Consider the following 21,992-nt stretch of genomic DNA (forward strand, 5'->3'; position numbering starts at 1 on the left):
AAATAAGCATTTTAAAATGTTTTCAAAATAAGTCTGGCACTTTGGAGAAAACCCAGGACTCGCTGGAGGGATTATATATATCCCTTCTGGCCTGGGAATGCCTCAGAGTCCCCCAGGACGAGCTGGAAAATGTCGCTGTAGAGAGGGTCTCTCCTGCTGGCCCCGCACCTGATCCCGGATAAGCGGCGGAAAACGGACGAATGGACAGTCTAACTAACGAAATATAAAGTTATTAGGGAGGAAAACCCGTCTGGATAACAGCAGACTGACTGCTCGTAAAATACACGACAGGTCTGGACCACTCATGAATTTTGTTCGTATCTGAAAAAAATCTTAGAATACGAAAACATTGGTGAATACCACAAATTCTCCTAAATCACTCGTACGCACAACTTGAGAACAAATCTGTGCGTACGAACGGTTCTTGCATGAGGCCCAATGTTTGTAGAGTTTTATGTTGAATTTATGAAGAGTTAAAAAGACTCTTCACATCCAGATTCGAGGATTTTTGTTTTATGTGTTAAAATAAAACAAAATCTGTGTGAGTCTGTAAAGCCAATAGAAGTGAAATACACTTTGTGAAAAATGAGAAAAGCTTAAATTTTAATGTAGAAATTTTGCCCGTGTACCAAAAGAGTTGAGTAAAAAAAAAAAGGCCCACTCTGTGGAAAATCTACAAAAATCATAAAACATTAACTGAGATTATGTAAAAGCTGTAAAAGATTTCAAAAATCATGGTTCAGACATAGTTTCTTCTTTTCTTTCTCTCTTTCTTTTTCTTTCTTTCTTCTCCTTTTAGTAAAGTGCCACAAAAGACTTTAGACTTGTTTCTTTTTTTGAGTCTATCATTATTTCAGAAAACCCACCACACCATACACTTGCCATACATGCGTGTCTGTATAAGAAACAGCTTTTTGCAATCTCAAGTTGTGCTTTGGTTATTGAGCAGTATAATAAAACCTTTGCATTATTTCAAATCATACACACTGGAGTGCATTCCTTTGCTCAGTCGTGGTGTGTAAAACATACATGTCAGGAACAGACTTTCCACCATGCATGTGTATGTAGTACTACAGTATCAGTTTATATTGATTAGCTGTGTAGTTAAATGCAGCAGCAGCAGTCACAGGGATTCTGTTGTATTTATGAGCAACAGCAGCTCAGGCTTTTACAAAAATCACAATTGGTCTTGAAAAATACAATCATTCAAAACTAAATAAAATCATAAATCTGTAGCAGCATCTCATTGATTTTCATCCAACCTTTAGGTATTTTAGTTGTAAAATTTTTAAGACCCAAGACTTGGATTTAAGAGACATCAGTTAACTTGAGATGATCAAATATCCCATAAATGATGAAACACTAAATGGGAGATTATCACATATGAGGGAAAAAGTTCTGATCATGCCAACTCACGTCATCACTTCTTTCAAAGACTCTATTGCTCTCTCCAGTGTTATCTTGTCTGGGTTGTCATCTGACGTGTGTTTTTTTATATCTGGAATCGAGATAAGAAGGGAAAGTTTGGTGGGATGTGGGCAGGGGAAGATGAAATCCACAGTGAAAAAAGAGCGTACAAAAGAAGGGAAAGGAAGACAGATTACAGACAGGTACGCATCAACAGGAGATAGATGCAGTTGACAAGTAAGAAGGGGAAAAAATCCCAGAAGAAGAAACAGAGCAAAGTGTTGTTTTAGCAGAGGTATGTGTGTGTTACCGTTGAGGAGGAGGGCCACACTCGGCAGTCTTTGCACCGGTCTGATGAGTAGCTCCACCAGTGTCTGCCTGCCACACTCTGGCTTGGACTGGTTGATCTGTGAATTCAGAGGTTTTGACAGCGTGTGGTGGTGTAAACATAAACTGCACAGTTAATCTAGAAGCAGACAATCAATTTTCAGCCAATCGTATTGAAAATTAAAATCAAAATTAATCAGGTTTAAATTTGCATGGTAATGTATTTTTGGTTTTAAACTTTGTCAGCTTGGCTGAATAAGTGTTATCGACTTATTATAAGAAAATGGTTCATTCCACTTCCTTTGCCACTATATTTACCCCTCTGCATTTTTTAATACATAGATACTGTTTGGTACTGCTCTCAAAGTGGAGCCTAAAGAGGTCAAAGACAACAAATATTTGTTTCTTTGTTACTGTAAAACCTCTCACATACACTCCTCCTATTCTCTCAACACCATCTGTAAGGCGTGACAATGCAGGTGTTATATCTTTTGACCGGAATCTTTTCTATTCCTGTGGCAAACTCCACCCACATTGAGTGGACACATAGCAGGGGAGAAGCAAAACATTTAAAGTTTCTCTGCATGGAAGTCCAACCAATATTACACTCTGCAGCTACATATGGTACAGTCTCTGTAAGATTTTTTACAAAATAAGTATCAGACGTAAGCCCTGGAGCCTCATCTTTGATCATGGTAGTGAAATTGAGGACAGTGCGTCTAAAGACAAAGACCATTTTGAGATCCTGAATATGAACTAAATGAGGAAGTATTTTTTTATTCCTCCAACAAGACATTTCTATCAAAAATGGCAAAAAAAAACAAAAAAACAGTGGTCTTCATTCCCAAATAGCACTCAGCCAAAACTGTCTGTAGAAAACAGAATAAAGGGCCATTGTGATTGAAGTGACTTGTGTGACAGACATGAAGTCATGTTTTGAGCTGATAATGCACAACTTAATAACTAAAATCATATTTTTAATGAGTGTAAGAAAGGTGTGTTTTGTGGGAGAAGTCGAAGGAGTCAGATAAAATGTATTTACATGCATAGAGCAGTTAGACTGACGCTGTGTAAATTTATCAACAGCAATCTATAGAAACAAAAATTTAAATGTAACAAATATCTAAAGAAACTGTTTTATTAAACTAGCCAAGGACATTTAAAAGTTTTAAAATGCACTTTTAAAGAAAACTGAATTCATTATTTTTTTTTTGAACCATGATCTTCAGGGGTAAAAAAAAAATATTTCTCTAAATATTCACTGAAATGGGTAATAATGAAGTTTATCATGAGAGATAATGAGAATACAAAGTTCTTGAAGAATTATTTGGTTTCTGACACTTTTGGACATTTAACTCTGCCCCTAGGGTCAAACAGGCACAGGACTATTCTTACCGTTCCTGAGAAATAAACATAAAGGAATGTTAAAGAGTGAATCATCACTCATCACTCCAGTGTCAGGGGCAGCAGCTCAGGACAGAGCAGCCAAATGAGGTACAAATTTAGTTGTATTTGCTCAAAGCTTAATCATGTAACACAATTTTATGTGATCTTTGGTGTTTTTGACATGTTATTGTGCATTCTTTATTAAGAATTAAAAGAATATATATTAATCTGTTTATTTCTGTAAAATAAACCATTGGTCATTGAGGTTTCACGATAATCAAAATGCATTTTATTTATTTATTTATTTTTTATTGCACCAGAACAGTTTGAATGGCTTTGAAATCAAATCATGAGGGGGCTAAAGATTCTCACCTAATTGTGCATGCATGCATGCATACAGTTTAAGGCAAGTTAAATTTAAGACTTTAAGACTTTTTAATGCCAAATTAAATTAAATTTAAGACCAATTTCACAACAAACACAAAGACAAAAAAAGAAGAACTGGCAGAAACTCATGAATCAAAGTATTTTTGGTTGAAGTATTCAAATATTCCTAATAAAGCAATTGTTTTTAACCATATCAAACTGCTTTTTTTGTAAAATATAGCAAAAACATTCTTAGCAGTCCGTTTTAAACTTATTTAATTCCTGGAAATTCTATAACAACCCAAAATTTGGAGTTTTAGGACCCACAGCGGGGTCTCAACCCTAATTTGCTGTAGATGAAACCTTAAAGTGCCTGTGACATCAACTTTTTTGTAAGAAATTTGAATATTTTTTTGGAAATACAACATTATTAACATATTATGAAACAAATTTCACGATGCTCAGATGGACAGTTGTTGAGATATTTGCATGTGAAGCAACAGGAAGTGATGTCAAAGAGGAATATATGAATGAACTTTTATAAAAAATGTTACCAATTATTTTAATATTTGAGACAAATTACAATCATCCTATTCACAATGTGTTAACATTTTTAAGACTTCTGACAGATTGATTTAAGACATTTTAAGGCTAATTAAGGCCTTATTTTTGGATTGATGAATTCTGTGTCTGTTAAGACTTTTTAAGGATCTTTAGGAACCCTGGTCCAACATAAAGACAGCCATGAGAAGTCCTCTGAGGCAAAACTACAAAACCTCATGACAACAGCCACATTCTATTGAATTTTTAGTCATCATCATTTAAAAAAATAAAGTGACAGGTAAAAATTCATCATGATGAATGTCAGTCAAAATGATGGAAAGCAAAAAAGTCTAGTGTGGCCTCTGATACTGTACCTTTAGAAAATCATGTTAATCTAAGCCTAAAAACCAGCTTTGCCCATAAGGAAACCATTTTGCTCATTCCCATTACATTTAAGTCATGGATTATTCCAATATCAAATGAACCCTGATGGTTAAAACAAAACAAAATACTACAGGAGCAGAAGCTTGATTTTTAACTGATGATGAGTCCAACCAAGCAAACCAAATATAGTTCAGTGGGAACAACTATACCTTGAGAAATGCATGGAAACGTGGCTTTTGTTTCTCACACCGGACAATCGTCTCCTTGCTCATTTCAAAGAAGTTGACAAAAGGGGGGTAGGCCTTCACCAACTCTTTAGACTGAGAAGTAAAAGAAGAGAAGACATCAGAACAAAATCACTGGTGGATTTGTAGCAGAGAAAGTCTTATCCAGTCAGTGAAACTTAAAATTTACTAGATTCTAACTAAATAAATGATTCGACTTAACTTATTAAACATCTGTTTCTAAGAAAACATCTGAACATTAGCATTAAATACTCCTACAAATGTCTCATGGATCAACATCCTACTTTCATTTCATGCCCCTCACACTCACATATTTGAGAAAAATGTTTCCAACACTCTGGCTTTCTGACCAGTCTCTGAGGAGCTCTTCAAGGTCATGCTGGTAAAAACAAACAATCGTGTCAACAACAAGTCTTCAAAAATCATCATGTTGCCAAACTCTGGTAATATTAGTTGGTACCTTTATCTTCGTGTGAACCTCGTATATGTCTGGGATGCTACCAAAAATAGTCTTAATTTCTTCTTGAGCCAAGATAGGTCCTCCAACCTGCCCCTCTTTTTCCAATGGATGCTTGAAAAGCTGGAAATCAAATTTGAAATAAGTCAAGTCTCATTAACATGAATGAATAGCATCTTACAATATTCTTACACAAGAAAATGTTTGTGGAAAATATTCCTAAAATTGGTTCAACTTAAAACACTGAAAAAACCCAGAAACATTTCACGTTGAGACTCAAAGTCTTGTTGCTTGAGTTTTGTACATGTTCAAACTATCTGTGTAACAAACTGACTCTAAATAGCTGAGGACATCTCCAACATATCTCAAGAGCACTAGAACTGTACATCAACACCTGCTCTCCTCTAGCAGAAAACATTTAAGGCTCCAGTCCCCAACTTCCAGGTCAAACTACACTGATGATAAATAACATTTGTTAAAAAACTTGTGAAAATCTGCCTTTATTTTAAATGTGTAAAAAGTAGAATAATGCATCAACATGGGGAAAGCTGCTAAGGCGAGTAGAATGTGAGCTGAGGTGAGTAACAAAACTGTGCAAAGTCCAGAACACAATTTTGTAAGCATGCACAAAAAATATGCTACCATTTTAAAAAATGGCTGCACAAAATGTGTCTGGTCCCTCTGTCCCAAACACCGAGAATTCAGAGAGACTGCAATGGAACTTATGTTTTCACTTTCATTAGTTGCAAAGTAGTCTCCAACAGTCATAGCCTGGTGAGACCTGAAAGGTCAGGATTATGCAATAATTTTAACCATGTTTCATCACTGTAGTAAAGGCCTCTCAAATAAAATGAGAGAAATAAAAATTAAAGACAAAAAAGGAAAATGTTCTTGAGGAGAAACCAGAGAAGTCTTCATTTACTCTCTGGTTTCCTGCTGAAACTGACTGATAAATGAGTTCAAGCAAACACATACACACACACATTTAGTGATTGTTTTCGAGTCTGAACGGTTGTCTGGGGCAACACATTAGTCAGTCTGTGAGGAAAAGGCTGTGTGAGCACAGACACACACCTACCTGAAGAACAGTGTTCAGAATGCCCACATAGTTGCTTTCAGTCTGGTAGAGCTCCTTGGAGACTTGCCACCTGGCTGACTGCTTGGAGAGAACCGTAGTTGAACTCTTGGACGGCCTCGAACTCTCTACAGTCAAACAAACTTTTTAAACATAGCGCTGAAAAAGAGATGGAAACTGCAAGATCTAAAACATACTTTTGAAAATGTAATAAACCAAGGCAAGAAATCACGAGATAAACTGCTGAATTTGCCAAAAGTATATGCTGTATTTACTTACTTATTGATTAGAATTAAAATAACTTTGACATTTTCTTTTATCTGGTAATACTTCAAATTTCCCCTCTTTCTTTTCCAGTTACAGAGACCATTCATCAAATCCCATTCATTTTAACCATAACTTTGAAATTCAAACTTGTATATTTACATATTATAGGAGTCACCAGATACTCCTAAAAACAACTTACTGTATCTAGAAACTAAAGGCTGTCTTACATTTTGTGACCAAACAAATTTAGAAAATGCTTTAAAAAGAGCAACTACTGTATAAATGTATTTACAGTCATATAAAGAGGACTACATACAGTATTAATGCTGTAATTAATCCTGTTACAGCTCTGAAGATGAGTTAACCCTCTGTTATCATGAAAATCTAACCCAACAAGAAGAGATCCTTCTTTCACAAAACCATAGCAGGCTTCAGGTAGTATCTTAATGGGCTGTATTTTTCAAGGTTAATATTTATGCAATTATTTATTTTACTGTTATTTATTTGCTATTATTCTGTAGAAATTAAATTTTACTTTGACACTGAATGAGGACTTTTGACAATGTTTTTGTAAAGGAGGCCAATTTAAGTTGGGCATGGTTGATTTGTGATAGTTATCAAAGCATAAAACATACAAGGGGGTGAATCCTTTTTATAGACACTGTAGCAAATGTTTGTATAAATCTTTCCCATCACAGCTGCGGAGCCTTTAGGTAAAACCTAACCTGCTGACGTTTCTTGCTGCAGCTCTTGCGTTGATCGTTGACAGGTTTTTGTACTCTGGTGAGATCTTTTCCTCCTTTCTTCCCTGTCTGTCCTAGATCTCCTTTCTCTGCTTTGTCTTCTTCTCATCCTATTTCTGGTCACAGAACTGTCTCCTACTCTGTCTTCTGGAATAAAAAGGGGTGTGTACGGTTCTCTTATGATGAACAAGTAACCAGTCACAGCATTAGAACACAGGTGTTTGAGGCATTGTTTTTGTTTTCTTAATAAGCACTAGAATTGTGCGACATTCAGTCTTCTGAATGGGAGGAGCAGAATCTGTTTTTAATTATTCTTTTTTGTCTTACCTGCTGAAGCGTTGCATGTTTCAGGGGTGTTAGAAATGTCGAGCAGAGAACCAATGGATAGGGAGTGCTCTGCTGATGGCCTTTTGCGTGGTGGGGGGAAAGGGGAGATCTCAGTCTCTTTAGTGAGCTGAGCCAGTGTGTCCTTCAGACGCCGGCGTTTACGGTTGCTGTTGGGGGTGGTGAGGGAGAGGAGGGACACTGCTTTCTTCATGACAGGACTATCGTTCTGAAGCACAAAAGGAAAAAATAAAACATGAAATGCAGATTAAAGAAAAAAAAGGCCAGTTGCACCATTACTTTAGAATTGTAAATTGATCTGGTGCTGATAAAAAACAGTCAATGGCATAACATGGAAAAGTCTATTAAAGAGGAAACTGTAGCTCCAAATGTGAACTGCATATATTTATGAAACGTAATGACAGTGGTGTCATTTAGCAAGCTACTCACGTTGAATTTGTCCCTGTATTTGCCAACAAATTAAAATTTAGACATATCTTAAATATCATTAGAAAAAATGTAAAAAAGACTGAACACAAATTGGTTTGAAATCTGCTCCAAATTCAGGTTAAACTGATTTTAAATTAAGTTGAATGAAAACATTTGTGTTTTCTGTCTAAATAACTAAACAACTTATAGATGAAATTTCTAATCATTAATAAAAATATTTTGATTATTGAAGAGGCAATGGTAATAATATTTGATTTTGCCTTTTTAAAAGCAAATAATGTTTTTAATCGTTCATTTTATATTAAATCATGATTTTTCTGCTTAAGGTTATCATTCAATTACAGCTCATACTGGTTGTAGGAGGCCCTAAATATTATTTTAATTTATTTTAATGGACCCTTTATGCTAAGCCTAATGCCTTTCACCACCATCTGTTTATAATGGCTATGCTTAATCAGTTGTGTATTAAACATAACTAGCTTAATACAGTAATCCTTGCAGTCTAATCAGATAAATGCAATGATTTAGAAATTATTTGGTTAAAAATATTTAAGTTTTTTAAATGCAAGTCAGTCAGGAGGTTACAAATGTTTCTTATGAATAACAGTTATGCTCAAACTGTTTGTCTATTTTTGTATAATTCTACTAGAACTGAAAGGAGGGAAACAAGTAAAACAATTAATTTCATAGCTGTTTTAGATGAGCTAACAGCAAGTCTGAATGTACTCCAAATTATTCTGACATAAATAATTCTTGTGAGGTAATTCTGCTTATTAAAGACATAAATAATTATTGTTGATGTACTCACCTTTTCATAGAGGTACATGGACTCTCCAGCCCGAGCATCCATCTGAATGCTGCCCCAGAACCACTGCGACAAGAGACAAATCATTTTACTAACTCTAATATACAGTACCTATATAACATTGATTAAAAATAGATCAAATAAGAGTAAAGACTTGTTGCATTATTAGAAACTATTCATGAGTGATGTCTCACATGTTCACTTTTATAAGCTGTCTAAACCTTTCTGCAGAACACAAATTGAAACTGTTTTTCTATTCTAATTCAATACTTTTTACAGTTTAACCAATTCACTGCGCTCTATGTTGGTGTCGAAGATATGAAAGATTTACCTCCTGTTTGACTACAAATAGTTTCTTTGAGGGAGAAATTGGCAGGTCTTTCACTGAGTTTTCTTCCACCACCATGTGTGTGCATCTCTCATCTCCAACCTCAAGGTACTGGCCACCTTTCACACAGGAAAAAAAAATGAACAAAATGCACAAAAATGTGAACACCTCCTGGAGCTCTAAACATTCCTGAGATTCTCTTAAACTCCTGAAAGGTAGTAAAACATTAAAAAAGGAATAATTTAGATATACTATAACTAGCATGAGGACTGAAAGCTGGAAGTTGAAAACACCATGAATGACTCAGGTACAATGTTTGAGTCCCACACATACATGCAAATAAATAAAACAATTGTCTTACATTTTACATTTGCCTTAAATACAGTTCAAATTTTGTTTTGTGTTTTAAATTGCTCTGACCTGGCTGATGTATGTATAAATATGCATTTTAACAGATATGTTTAGTTTCAATTAGTTATTTAAAGCAGGGATTCTTAACCTTTTTGACCTCGGGGCCCAATATGTTGAACATAAAGTGGCACGAGTCCCAGTCAGACATTACCAGTGTATGAATCAAAATGATAATTATTCTAAATTTTGGTTTAATTTTTATTGTATTTACATCATAACTAAACTATCATAACTAACATAACTAAATACACTTACAGTTTAAAAGTAAAACTCCTGTCAAACAATCACAAGACATGATTATGACAAACAGTTTTATATTGTAACCTGCCAGTAACAATTATCTGAACAAATACAAAGGTCAGTCAACAGACCACTCAGTCTTATCAACACAAAAAGATATATATTTTTTAACCTGAACAATAACAAAAATAGACAATTCAAAATATAAATTGTGGGCATAAACTAAATAAACTAAAAATGCTTAATGTAAATGTTTCAAATTATAAAAACTGTAAAAATAAATTTGATAAAGTACAAATAAAAATAAAGCCTTTTTAAACTTTTGGTAGAACCAGAAGCTGCTCTTCATATTAGTGAAAAACAATAACAGTAACAACAGCATTTTTACAAGTTTAAAATTTCTTTAAAAACATTCAAAATGTTTAAAAATAAACTACAAAAATTAATTTAAAAGGTAGTTCTGCAACTGTATTTGATAATCTTTTGAACTTTTAAAATATTGTATGGTAAAAAAACAAGTTGCACTTCATGTTAGTGAAAAACTTTGGTGTTTTTTGACGGGTTAACTTCATTTTTGCTTCTGCTTTTCATTTAAAATAAGTTTCCATTCTTGGCAGGTTTCTAAGGTTCTTCTTCTACATATTAAAAAAAGTTGTTAAACAAGTGAGTGGCGCACTACTGCTACTAGTGGTGAGAAAGTGTATTGCACGTTATTCAAAATCAATGCGGTCCCGCGGCCCTCTGCAGTCCAAAGCTAAAAATTGTTGTTCTTTTGAGGCCCTCAAGGTGGCGCTCACGGCCCACAGGTTAAGAATCTCTGATTTGAAGCATAAAGTGTGACATTATTTTGACTGGCAGTGTTACAGTCTGTTAGAAGTTGGGAGGTTGTGCAGGCGGGTCTTTTGTACTTTTATAATGTCCTGGTGTGTGATGTAATTTTTAAAACTACTGCCAGACAAATAATTGTAAGTGATGGAGAAATATTCTGTGATAATTTCACCAGTCAGAATCAGGGTTTTCAGTTTAATAAGATATAAGATCTCATGCCTCGAGATCTCATTGATTTCATTTTTCTACTAAATGTTGATTTGTCAGACTGTATGTATATATAAAAAGTGTTAAATCAAGTAACCAAAAATATAGTCCTAGTTTGCAGGGTTTCAAAACATTTAGACTTTTCCATTCAGTATTTTCCTGACATTTCTTTATGAATTTGTAACCATTTTTGATATTTAAAATAACTGTAAATTTACTGTCATTTATTATCTGTGCACTCATGTAAACCTTCTGTACACAAGTACTTCTTTCTTAATGAAATGCTACATTTTTATTAGCTTTGCAATCATAAGAAAATAAACAACTACTTTTACCCAATTTCATTTTCAATTTAATGTTTATCACCTAAAGTACTTTTTTTAAACTAAAATATTAAACATGAGCTTGTAATGTTAGATGTGTTTATTCAGTTTTTTTGTAGACTTCATGTAATTATTCAATTATGATCAATCATGAGGTACAAACCATGTTTCTGAGTCCTCTCCTCCATGTTTGCCTTCTCTTCTTCTGAAAACCCAAGAAAACTAAGAATGCAGTCCTGGAATGGAGGAACTTTGAACAAAGTTCGAAACTCCTCATCGTTTGCATGAAAACCTCTTTTAAAAAAAGAAAGAGAAAAATAATTACCATTTGACATGTAAGAATTTAAAATGCATAAATACACAACGAGCGTGGCTCAGCACATCATTTATTTCAATTCATCTCAGTTTATTTATCTAGTGCCAAGTCACAACAAACATCGTCTCAGGGCACGGTAGAAAAAAACTTTTAGCAGGTCTTTCACTGTCCTTTTGTTCCTGAGCCGCACAATGGCAACAGTGGAAAGAAAAAACTCCATATTAACAGGAAGAAACCTCCAGCAGAACCAGACTCGAGACTGAAAGCCATCTGCCTTGACTAGTTTAATGCCTCTTAAACATATAAGACATGCTGAAGTGGCTGTCATCATTTTTTTTCTGTTTTACCAGAATAAACAATTTCCTATGTAATATATTGCAAGTCATGATATTTTTTAGTCATATTTATAAAAACAAAATTTGGAGTGAGTGGAACAGTGTTTGGAGCTGGTGACGCACATCAAGAAGGTTGAAGGATCACATCCCAGCCTGGTGCCTTTCTGCATCGAGTTTGCATGATCTTTATGTTTAGGATTTTCTCCAGGTACTCCAGTTTCCTCCCACAGACAAAAAACGTCAACGATAGATGGTAACTCTAAATTGTCCCTAGGTACGAGTGAGAGAGTAAATGGATGTTGGTCTCTATGTGTCCTGATGATGGACATGCAGCCTGTCCAGGGTGTACCCCACGTCTCACACGATGAAAGCTGAGGATGGACATTAGCTCCAGTACAACCCTGCACTGTAAAAGTGGGTTAAAAAAAAACGAATGGATGCATAGAAATTTGGGGTCATATATTGATCTGGAAATTTTTCATCCATCCTTTATTTTTTACCGTTTCTTCCTTTGAGGGTCACTAGTGCTCATATCCAGCAGTTGCAAGTGGCAGGTTAAACTTAACAGTCATGTTTTCGGTCTGTGGGAGAAAACCATAGCACCTGGAGAAAACCCACGCATGCAAGAAGAGAACAGGTAAACTCCACCCAGACAGATCACAGGCTGGGATTTGATCAAGCAACCTTCTTACTAAGAGGCAACAGGTCTAACAAATGAGCCATCGTCAGCTGCAAATAAATAAAATGAATAAATGGATAAATGTTTTTATCCATTTAGAACTGTTGATATGTAACAGCACTACAACTAAACAAGAGAGAAGGAATTGTCAACAGGAGCATGAAAAAAGATGCTACGATGACCTAGACGTCCAGGCAGGGAGCAGGTTCACATAAAAACCATAAAATTAGAGCTGTGTCAAGAAATATCACTTGCCACCGTGGCAGAGAGCATCATTCAGCAGCCAGCTGCTGACGGTGTGGGGGGTCATAATTGAAAACAAGGGAAGCGTCATTTTTGACATGTGTCATACGCCACCTGTGTGGTTTGCCCTTTAGTTATTTACATCTCATTTCAGCTCCACGTCACGTAACTGAGTGCAGCAGCAGGGTCGAAGAGAAGTAGGAGAAGAAACCGCAGAAGTAATCAGTTTGTTCAACTGAATTATTTGCTAGTATCTGGCTTAGAAACTAGCAAATGGTACTAGCAAATATAAAACCTCTTGTTAAGTTTGGCTCCAATTGGTCAGAATCCCAGGACATATCAGGACATCTCATCAGGATCACAAACACTTTTCCTGGAAGCCAGGCCTACTTTCGTCACAAAGATGTAATTTGTGCAGGAAATTATCCAAGACTTTGCAACATTTGAAATAAATTGAAGATTTATCAGAAGGACAAATGATCTTGAACCCTGCTGCAGTCCCAACAATAGCAGACAACCATAACTTGTGATGGAAGTTTTGTGCACAGTAAATACTTTCCATGACATATTTCACACAAAAGGAAGAGCCCCCAAGTGTTCTTTAACCCAGCAAACTTCACCAGGAACATGCAAATACCATCTGGCTGTGGTTTCTTAATGTTCTAGAGTAGTTGTCATTAAGAGTAAAGACGAACAAAATTGTATTTATTTATTTTTCTGACTGTATGAATAAAGTGTAAGAGTTCTGAAAATCAAACAAAGATTCTACTAACTTAGAGTCACCTCTGTAGTTCACAGGTGTTGTGCAGATAATTCAAACTTACATCTGATCTCTTTTCTCCCAGGCCTTCTGGATCCAAGAAGACTGGAGGATTGGAGTCCCCATACACACTGCCAGCTGAGAAATGACCAAAAGAAGAACAAAGATTATTTTAGTAAATGCTTACCAAGAGAAAATATCAAAGGACAATGAAGGCCTACCTTTTTATGAAATAATGCCTAAAATAAAATTAATCTAAAGTTGAGAGACAATAGAGTTGTAGCCATTTTAGTCAAACTTTGAAAACATAAAAAATATCAGAATGTATTTTGTGAATGACTCTCCTCCACCATCACAACAAACTGTAGCTTGATTTCTGCAAAACTGAATGTGTTGATCTTTTTTTTTGTCAGTCATATTTTTAGCCAATGTCGATTAGCTATGGTGTACATCTTGAACTAGACTGAGTCTAAAAGTTGTGCTTCCAATATTTTTTATACAGGAGTTTTAATAAATCTGCCCAAAGGTTTGTGAGTTAAAGTATTTTGCTAACAGAAAAACAGTTGTTGCAAAAGTTTTAAGCAAAGGTGTAATGCATTGAGTAGTGCTGGGACTGTAATGAATGGCTCTCAGCTGCTACCACACCAAATTGAAGGTCAATATCAATAAAATACAGTTATAGTTATTTCTGTATGTTTTTTTAAGTCAGTTGGATGTGGCAGCCATCTTAAATTGGTGGACTCCAAAAGTTAAATCAGATATACATCCAACGATTACTTTTTCCAAGTATAATTAAAAATTGTCAAGCAGTTTATGAAATATATTGCTAACAATAAGATACACACAAAAGAAAACGTTCACTTTCACCTTTAGGCTTTGGGCAATAAAAATAAATGCCATACATGTCATCCTAAAACTATCTTATATTACTTATAATAAAAGCCAGAAACATTTTCTCCTCAGGTGCAAAGCATGTTTTTAGGGCTGAAACACCTCCTTTCCCCTTATTTTCATCTTTTTAAAGTTAGCATCTCATCCCTAAATTTAAAACTACTTCCACTATTTAGCACAAAGAAAACAAGTTTCTAGTGGAAAAAAAAGAATAAAAAGCATAAACCTATCCTTAAAGAGCCTGTAGTTAAGGGTAAAAAGCAATAAAATGAAAAACAATTTGTAGGAAAGGTTAACAGGAGCACAGCATCAATATTCTGACTATCAATTTATTCATCCTCCCACTCATCCATCTGTATGTAAGACGTCTAAAACGTTACAAACTTTTTGAGCTTGTTAAAAAAAAGGATCCCACTGAAAAACAAATGAATACACTCCAATATCCCACCCAGAAACTGAGTCTCCAGGTAAAAAGGAACATGGTATAACTGGCAATTATTTTTTATTGTGTTGTTTAAAGCAATAAAATGAAAAACTAGATGGGGAAAAAATAAACAATCACAGAGATTGCTTTTTCACCTTCAAGAAAATGATCAAGTGTTTCCTGCCACTCCTGAGTTTGTAATGTTTTATATTTCTGCTGTTTTTTGAGTTTGTTTCTTCACTTTTTCCCCACATTAATCTACGTTTTCATTCCCAATACAGGTGTTTTGTTGCCAGGGCTGCTGTGATCTTGATGGATTACTTGGACTTTAGAAAATCCAACTTTTTCTCTTCTGCTGGTCATTGAATACAACTCAGCTTTTAATACTGTGGTACCTACCATATTTACCAGCAAACTCTCCACTATGGGTATGACACTTACCCTCTGTTACTGGGTGACAGACTTTTTATTCCACCTACTGTCCTTGGGTCAAAATGACCCCTGCAGGTCTCAGGGGTCATTAAACCACAGCATTGTTAACCATTTGTACAAAACATGATACATAATTTGTACAAACAAGGGAGTGTTAAGCATTGCTACACAAGTATTGATGCTTTTCCTAATTTCATCTTTTAGCTACTGCTTAACTAAGTTTAGCTTTTATATGTGTATTTTTTAGCTTTTAGTAGTAGCTTTTCTAATTTCAGCTATTGTTTTGCTGATTTTAATTTCTGTTCTGCTTGTTTTAAATGTCTTAATTGACTTTTCAACAAAAATCAAGAAAAGTCACTCAACCCCCAGCTGGTGAATATTTTACCAGCACTGACCACATCTTTTACATAACATTATTGCTACAAACTTTACAAATCATTTGGAATTTGGGTAAAAACCTAAGTTTATACTAACCCTGTACTTCTCTCCATAAGTAGAGTTTGAGATGAGATGAGTCACTTTGGTGCTGAAGTCCTTCCGGATGATTCCACCCATGTGATGAACCAAATTCACCAAGTTCTTCTACAGAACAAAAAATAAATAAAAAAATCTGGATTGATATCATCAGCAGACTGTACATTAATACCGCAGATCATAGATAACATTCAAACAATAGAGACGTGGGATACGGCTCGTCATTCCACAAAACTTCAAATCGTGAGCAAACAGGAGCATGTTGTTTAGTGAACCTCACCATTTCCTCCTTGTTTCTGAAACCCGTAAAGCACAGAGACAGGTTCAACATGGTAGTGCAGTAAAGAGGACGGCATGAGAAATGTAGTGGCTGTAACGAAAGATAAATAAATAAATCAGTGTACAAAAAAATAAAGTATTATTGGACAATTAATAAAGATCCATCTAACTGTGGGCAATCTAATTATATGGCTTCTGAAGGTAGTGGTTGGGGCTTCAAAGCAAAGGGTTATTAACCCCAACAAGATCTCTAAATGTGCACACATCACGTTTTATTTAAACTTATATATTTTTGCCCCAGTCTAAATCCATTAATCCAAATTATATTGTGTAGATTTATTACTTGATCAAATTTTAAATCCATTTAAAATCCAAGTTAAAAAGCAACAGAGAACAACAAGGGTAGGGGCTATGCTTTTTGAATTTCACTGTAATAAAAACCTTACCTCGTCCTTTGCAGCACAGTGCATCACAACAGGAGGCCCAACAATACGGTTTTCATTTTTGTAGAGGTAGTTGTAGTCAGGAGAATTAAAGTCTGTGAGGACAAACACCATCTCAAATTCAGTGTTGTCGCCGTCTCCAAACTCCTGGACATTGTTTGTTGTTATGAAGGGAGTGTTGATGTCCTGGAGACAAAGAATTGTATGCATAAATAGATTATTGCACAACAAAAACAATCGTTTAGAAGAGATGGCTCACTGTCATTCGGATTTGTGGGCCTTGTTAGAGTTCTGAATCATTAAGAAAAATGCAGAATACATTCAAGTACACATTATTAATTATACAGACACGGACAAATATTTTGATTCTCTCCCGCAATAAATCAAACGTGATGGGTCAAAAAGCTTCAGTTTTGTCTCATCACTCCCAGAAGGTTTGGGGCTTGTCAATATGCATTTTGTAAATTTCAGTCTGTTTTTTTGTGTTTTCCTGTCAACAGCTGATCATACACTGACCTTAGACTTTGGTTTGAATAGTTTTATATGGTTTCTTGTTTCTTCTTTTACTATTTGCAGTAGTATCTGATTAACCTGGGGTTGCATTTCCTCTTGCATCCACATACACAGTGGTTAGCTACAATCTTATAAACGTTATACTTTTTCAATTCAGCTGTTGTCAGAGAAACACAAAGCTGTTTGGAGATGGTTTTGTAGCCTTTACCTTTAGCATGGATATTTATCATCTTCTTTCTGAGCTTATCTTTGTGTAAATATGTATTTCTAATTTTTTGTTTACTCCATAACATACTAAAGGTATGATGAAATATATTAAACAAGGACTTTTTACTGAACCACTTTTCATGAGAAATGAAGCATTGTTTCAATAAGTTGGAGGTGGACCAAGAAATGTATCCGTGTCTGTACATATTGAGTACTGTCGAATTATGCTTGAAAACATTCAACTCACTAGTGTAGATGAGAATGTTGAGTTACAGCATTTATTTGAATCAACATTAAATTGTTTGTTAAGGTTCAGCACACCCGGTAGTGTAAAGACAGAAAAATATGTTTGTTACTGTTAAAAAATGTTGAAAACTAAATAAACCAAACTGTTACCCAAAGTGACAAAAGCAGAGGTAAAGAACAAGCAGCAATAAAGTTGGACACACACGGTTATGACATTACAATTAACGACACATTCAATACTTATATGTAAAAAGACTAACCATATTAAAGAAAAATCCCACACTACTTTGTTGTTATACTCTGCACAAAAAGGTAAATAAATTTAAACACAATATGTTCATAATATAGCTTTGCATAAAAGCCTGAGGTATGGGAATGAGTCTAATAGAACACGCCACAGCTCAAGCTTTTCAAAAAGCAGATTTTAATGTGGATTGAAAGAAAAAAATGTAGTTGTTTATTTATGGTATAAAAAAAAACATACATTTACCTTTGCTTTGAGTGTTGTTGTGATTTTGTGGCAACACTTCATATTGTTTTTAGATGGATGCCCTGACCGAATATTAGCTAACTTTTCAGATTAGTAGATTGTTTATCTGTTCTTTAAAAAGACAGATTTTGATGGCATAAAACAACTATAGGAACAAAGCACACAACTCTCTAAACTCACAACAATCATCATCATGCAGACTATTGATTTCTGCCAGGGTACTGGCTCTGAGCTCATGTACCAAGTTCTGCAAGTTTTTGGGAAAATATTCAACCCTGCCAGGGTTTGATGTGAAAGGGTTTTATTGTGTTTTTTGTGAAAAGTGGTACATCCAGCAATTTGGATACTTCTATTCCTAAATCAATACACACCTGAGAGAGAACAGCTTCACACATATGGTGCCAACATGCAGGCAGACCAAAGAATAGGGCTGTTAAGAGACTGCTGAATGTAAACACAAACAGATGTTACATGCCCAGTGTTGCTTACACTATAAGGCAGACTACACCGTCTTTATTTTATCTGAGGGTCATGTATGCCACCAGTCTACCATCAATGAGGAAAAGGAAAGGAACAATTTTTGCAGAGAAATATAACCTCACTGTGCCCCTTCTAAACATTAACCAAATCACCTCAAAACTCACAACGGTTATTGTTTTCTGTATAGGAACATTCTAGAAATGTATCACTAAGGGGAAAATGATGCATGCTAATTAAAACCCTTCATGTGTATTTAGCTGTGTTTTGTCAAACATAATCCTGACTGCAATATCATTGCTAGTCAGTCATTCAACAGAATGAGCGAGTGTTTCATCTAAGTTGAGAGGGAAAAATTCAACCAAATTTTGGGATACAGAAATCTACCATTTACTGAGACCCCCCAACTCTACTCTCTACACGAGCTGTTTAAATATCTCTTTTCATCAATGTGAGCAACATTTTTCTTAAATGAAAATAGTTTTTTTTTTATTCAAAAGGTATTTCACTAAGTTTCCACAAGTGACTTTTAAAATCTAGGTTGTTTTTTTTTACAGCTACATTGTCTGCCTGACTTTTGTTCACCAAATTATTTTTCTTTTGTAATTTGAAGGTGAGAATCTGTCTGATTTTCTGTTGAGTTGTCAAGGCCTGTGGTAAATTTTTTTCAATAGAAGCTAGTGAAGTGATTAAAAAACAAAGACATCTAAAATGAATTAAAGTACTTTTTTTAATGTTGTTCCTTGATCAGGTTTTGAATTTTGGCCCCTTGTGAAAATGTGTTTGACTTCCCTCTAAAGTCTTGACCAGAGGTGGGCAATGCATTATCCTGTAAGTTTCACTTGTTTCCTTGTTCCAGTCCAAACACACCTGATTAACTGATTGAATCACCTTTTCAAGTTCTACCGGACAACTGGTAATTACCATGAATTCTGAATTCTCAGCCACAGATGCTAACAGTGAAAGGGACAGGCGGCGCTCACTAGTGATATTTAACTCTGTGGTAATCACTCTCTCATTCAAATCAGGTGTGTTGGAGCAAAGGAGCAAGAAAAACATGCAGGATCGTGACCCTCACAGACCAGGATTGCCCACCTCTGCTTTTGACTCATGAGAAAACAGACAGAAGTTGGGCCAGTTAAATTTGTGACAAAAGCTTTTTTATTAAGTTTTGATAAAATATCTTGCTTTCTTGAATCTCAAAAACGGTGTGACCACAAAACATACGTTTCACTGCCAGAATGTTTAGCCAAAGATAATACAGTATTTATAAAAAATAAATACATTTTAAAGTATTTTCCAGATCACACCAAAAGTCAAAGTCTCCGGGGTAAAATTGTTTCAGAATAAAGTGCAAATGAATCCATTCCAATTTTTTATAGATTTCAATGGATTATCATTGGCCCATTAATAACTCAAAAATCTACACTAATAACGTGATAAATACAGTATGAATTGTCAAAGTCACAAATGTTAAACTTTTTTTCTCTCAGTAGAACCGTAACTAATATGACTTGTGTGGCATTAGATTTACAGTGGCATTTCTAATATATTGTTAGTAAGTTCGCTGCTGTTTGTTACAGAACGCATAATATGTGAATACTGAGTCAACATTTTACTTCACTATTATCTATTAACTTTGACCAGAGGACTGTCTTGTTAGTTAGTGCAAAGACTAATCGGACGGGCTGTTAATATAAAATGCAAATATTAATTTGTGACACAGCTGCAGCCTAGTCAGACAACTGTAAGCCATATAAGTCAGGATTTCTTTACCTCTTTTTCCTGAAGTGTGGAAACTTGATTTGACGGACTGCACAACTGTTTTAGTCCACACACCAGACACCAGTGATTACATAAATTCTTTTATAATATTCACCCATAAATGTGTTCAGCATCAGTAAGTAAAACATGCAGAGTGATTAAATGAGAACCCAGTTTGAATTAAGGCTCATGCAGCACACATCCAAGTTCCCACCAAGTGTCAGACAGTCACACAGACAGACACTGTACTGTACCATATTGACTATAGATTTTATCATCGTTTTCTCCTCAGCACCCGCCTCGCCTTCTCTTATCTTTACCACAGGTACCTCCATTACTCTGATGGCCTGTAAAAACCAACCAGTAAGAATTGGACATCAAAAACTGTGACTTGAAAAGAGATCATTAGAAAAGGTGAAAAGATAGAAAGTATAAAGAAGGAGAAAAAAATGAAGGAGAACCAGGGACAAACGTGTACAATTACAGCCACGTATGGAGAAGACTTCAGGGTCTAGGAAAACAGCAAAGCGTCAGTGTGGAGAAGATGGGCAGGTTCTGTGTCCTTGCAACAGTTAAAGACAGTAGCTTCAAACAAATATCACACTCCTAAGGGGGTAGGCAGAAAAGTAGAACTTCCTGTTAAAAATTAATATGAGGTTCAAAGCCCTCAGGAGGGAGGAGGAGGAGAGGAGAAAAAGGACAAACAGAATGAAAAGGCTTTCTGTCTTTTTTCTTTCCTTTCATTTTTTAAGAAAATGTTCAATTTTTCCTGGAACTACTTTGTTCTGCAATCAATTGTATAAGCAAAACAAGATGCATAGAAATGACTTGCACAAAGTTCAAATGAAAAATTTCTAGGCTTTTTGAGCATGCATATATAGATTTTTTTTTTCTTAAATCTATTAACTTGATAAATTAATCATGTAACATTAGTGGGGAAATAAAACACCCTTGAAAACAGAAATCTGGTCAAGTTTTATCATACTTACTACAGTATCTCTCTGGTCAGTGACTGATGGTAAATACTTAGAGAATGGTATTCATGAGGAAGTCTCCAAAATGTCCTGTGACTTGAATAATTTGGGGGGGCTGGTCTTTGAGACACGGTGAGGAGCTCCATCATCAAAGGGGAGTCACTGCTCCTTTGTACTGAAAGAAGCCAGCTATGGTTGTTCGGGCATTTGATCAGTATGCCTCCTCCAGGGTGCCGCCCACTGAAGGTTTTCCGCACAAATCCCAGTCGGAGGAAACCCTGGGGCAGACCCAGAACTCACTGGAGCAATACAGAGACTAACAAAAGTCACACAACTAACTTGAAACTGACAAAAGCAAAAAAAAAAAAAAAAAAAAAAAAAGAAATCAGTCATCGCTTTTGATGTAATTGTCCTTGAAATCAATGATGGTACTGCAAGAACATAATATTTTGACTATACAGACATGTTAAACTAAGGTCTGTCCTGTAATTAGCATCACAAGTGTTTTCAATCTTAGATATCAGTCAGTTTGTCTTTTTAAAGGGTGAGAAGTAGTCAGTGCTGTTTGGTATCAGGCTGTGTACCACACTGAACATGGACCACAGAAAGCTAAGGACAGAGTTGTCTGACCAGACAGAGTTTGGTTTCAGTCAAAGATTATGGGTTCTCCAACCGGATAATGACACAAAACACAGTTAAAAACACCAAAGAATGGCTAAAAACATAACGCTGAACTATTCTGAAGTAGTGGTTTTACTGGTTTATTTTTATTTTGATGAATGAAAATTCAAAAGCAATGACCGATTTTTATTAACTGATTTGTAGCAATTTTAGAAATATTTTTGTTTCTTTTGTAAATTTCAAGTTATCGCAGTAATCTTTACATTTTTTATTTCTTTAACAAAAAAGGACAAATTTGTCTACAACTT

At 35.2% G+C, this 21,992-nt stretch overlaps 1 protein-coding gene across 6 annotated transcripts in view; it reads right to left on the bottom strand.

The window, feature by feature from the left end:
* ect2 (epithelial cell transforming 2) overlaps positions 1–21,992 on the bottom strand; it is a 56,701-nt gene that overhangs the window by 29,061 nt on the left and 5,648 nt on the right. For 3 of the 6 annotated variants that reach the window (XM_014008043.1, XM_014008040.1, XM_014008044.1), the window contains exons 4-19: positions 20,344–20,436; positions 16,396–16,578; positions 15,951–16,040; positions 15,671–15,778; positions 13,514–13,587; positions 11,280–11,410; positions 9,111–9,226; positions 8,783–8,845; positions 7,528–7,753; positions 7,183–7,347; positions 6,194–6,318; positions 5,119–5,238; positions 4,969–5,037; positions 4,623–4,733; positions 1,718–1,814; positions 1,417–1,498 (exon numbers count right to left, since the gene is read on the bottom strand). In XM_014008043.1, the coding sequence (XP_013863497.1) occupies positions 1,417–1,498; positions 1,718–1,814; positions 4,623–4,733; positions 4,969–5,037; positions 5,119–5,238; positions 6,194–6,318; positions 7,183–7,347; positions 7,528–7,753; positions 8,783–8,845; positions 9,111–9,226; positions 11,280–11,410; positions 13,514–13,587; positions 15,671–15,778; positions 15,951–16,040; positions 16,396–16,578; positions 20,344–20,436 (1,853 nt within the window). The remainder of the gene's footprint in view (positions 1–1,416; positions 1,499–1,717; positions 1,815–4,622; positions 4,734–4,968; positions 5,038–5,118; positions 5,239–6,193; positions 6,319–7,182; positions 7,348–7,527; positions 7,754–8,782; positions 8,846–9,110; positions 9,227–11,279; positions 11,411–13,513; positions 13,588–15,670; positions 15,779–15,950; positions 16,041–16,395; positions 16,579–20,343; positions 20,437–21,992) is intronic. The other 3 variants (XM_014008041.1, XM_014008042.1, XM_014008045.1) reach the window with 3 other exon arrangements.

The sequence above is a fragment of the Austrofundulus limnaeus genome, unplaced genomic scaffold (assembly GCF_001266775.1).
Source record: "Austrofundulus limnaeus strain Quisiro unplaced genomic scaffold, Austrofundulus_limnaeus-1.0 Scaffold47, whole genome shotgun sequence".
In the NCBI taxonomy this organism is placed as follows: domain Eukaryota; kingdom Metazoa; phylum Chordata; class Actinopteri; order Cyprinodontiformes; family Rivulidae; genus Austrofundulus; species Austrofundulus limnaeus.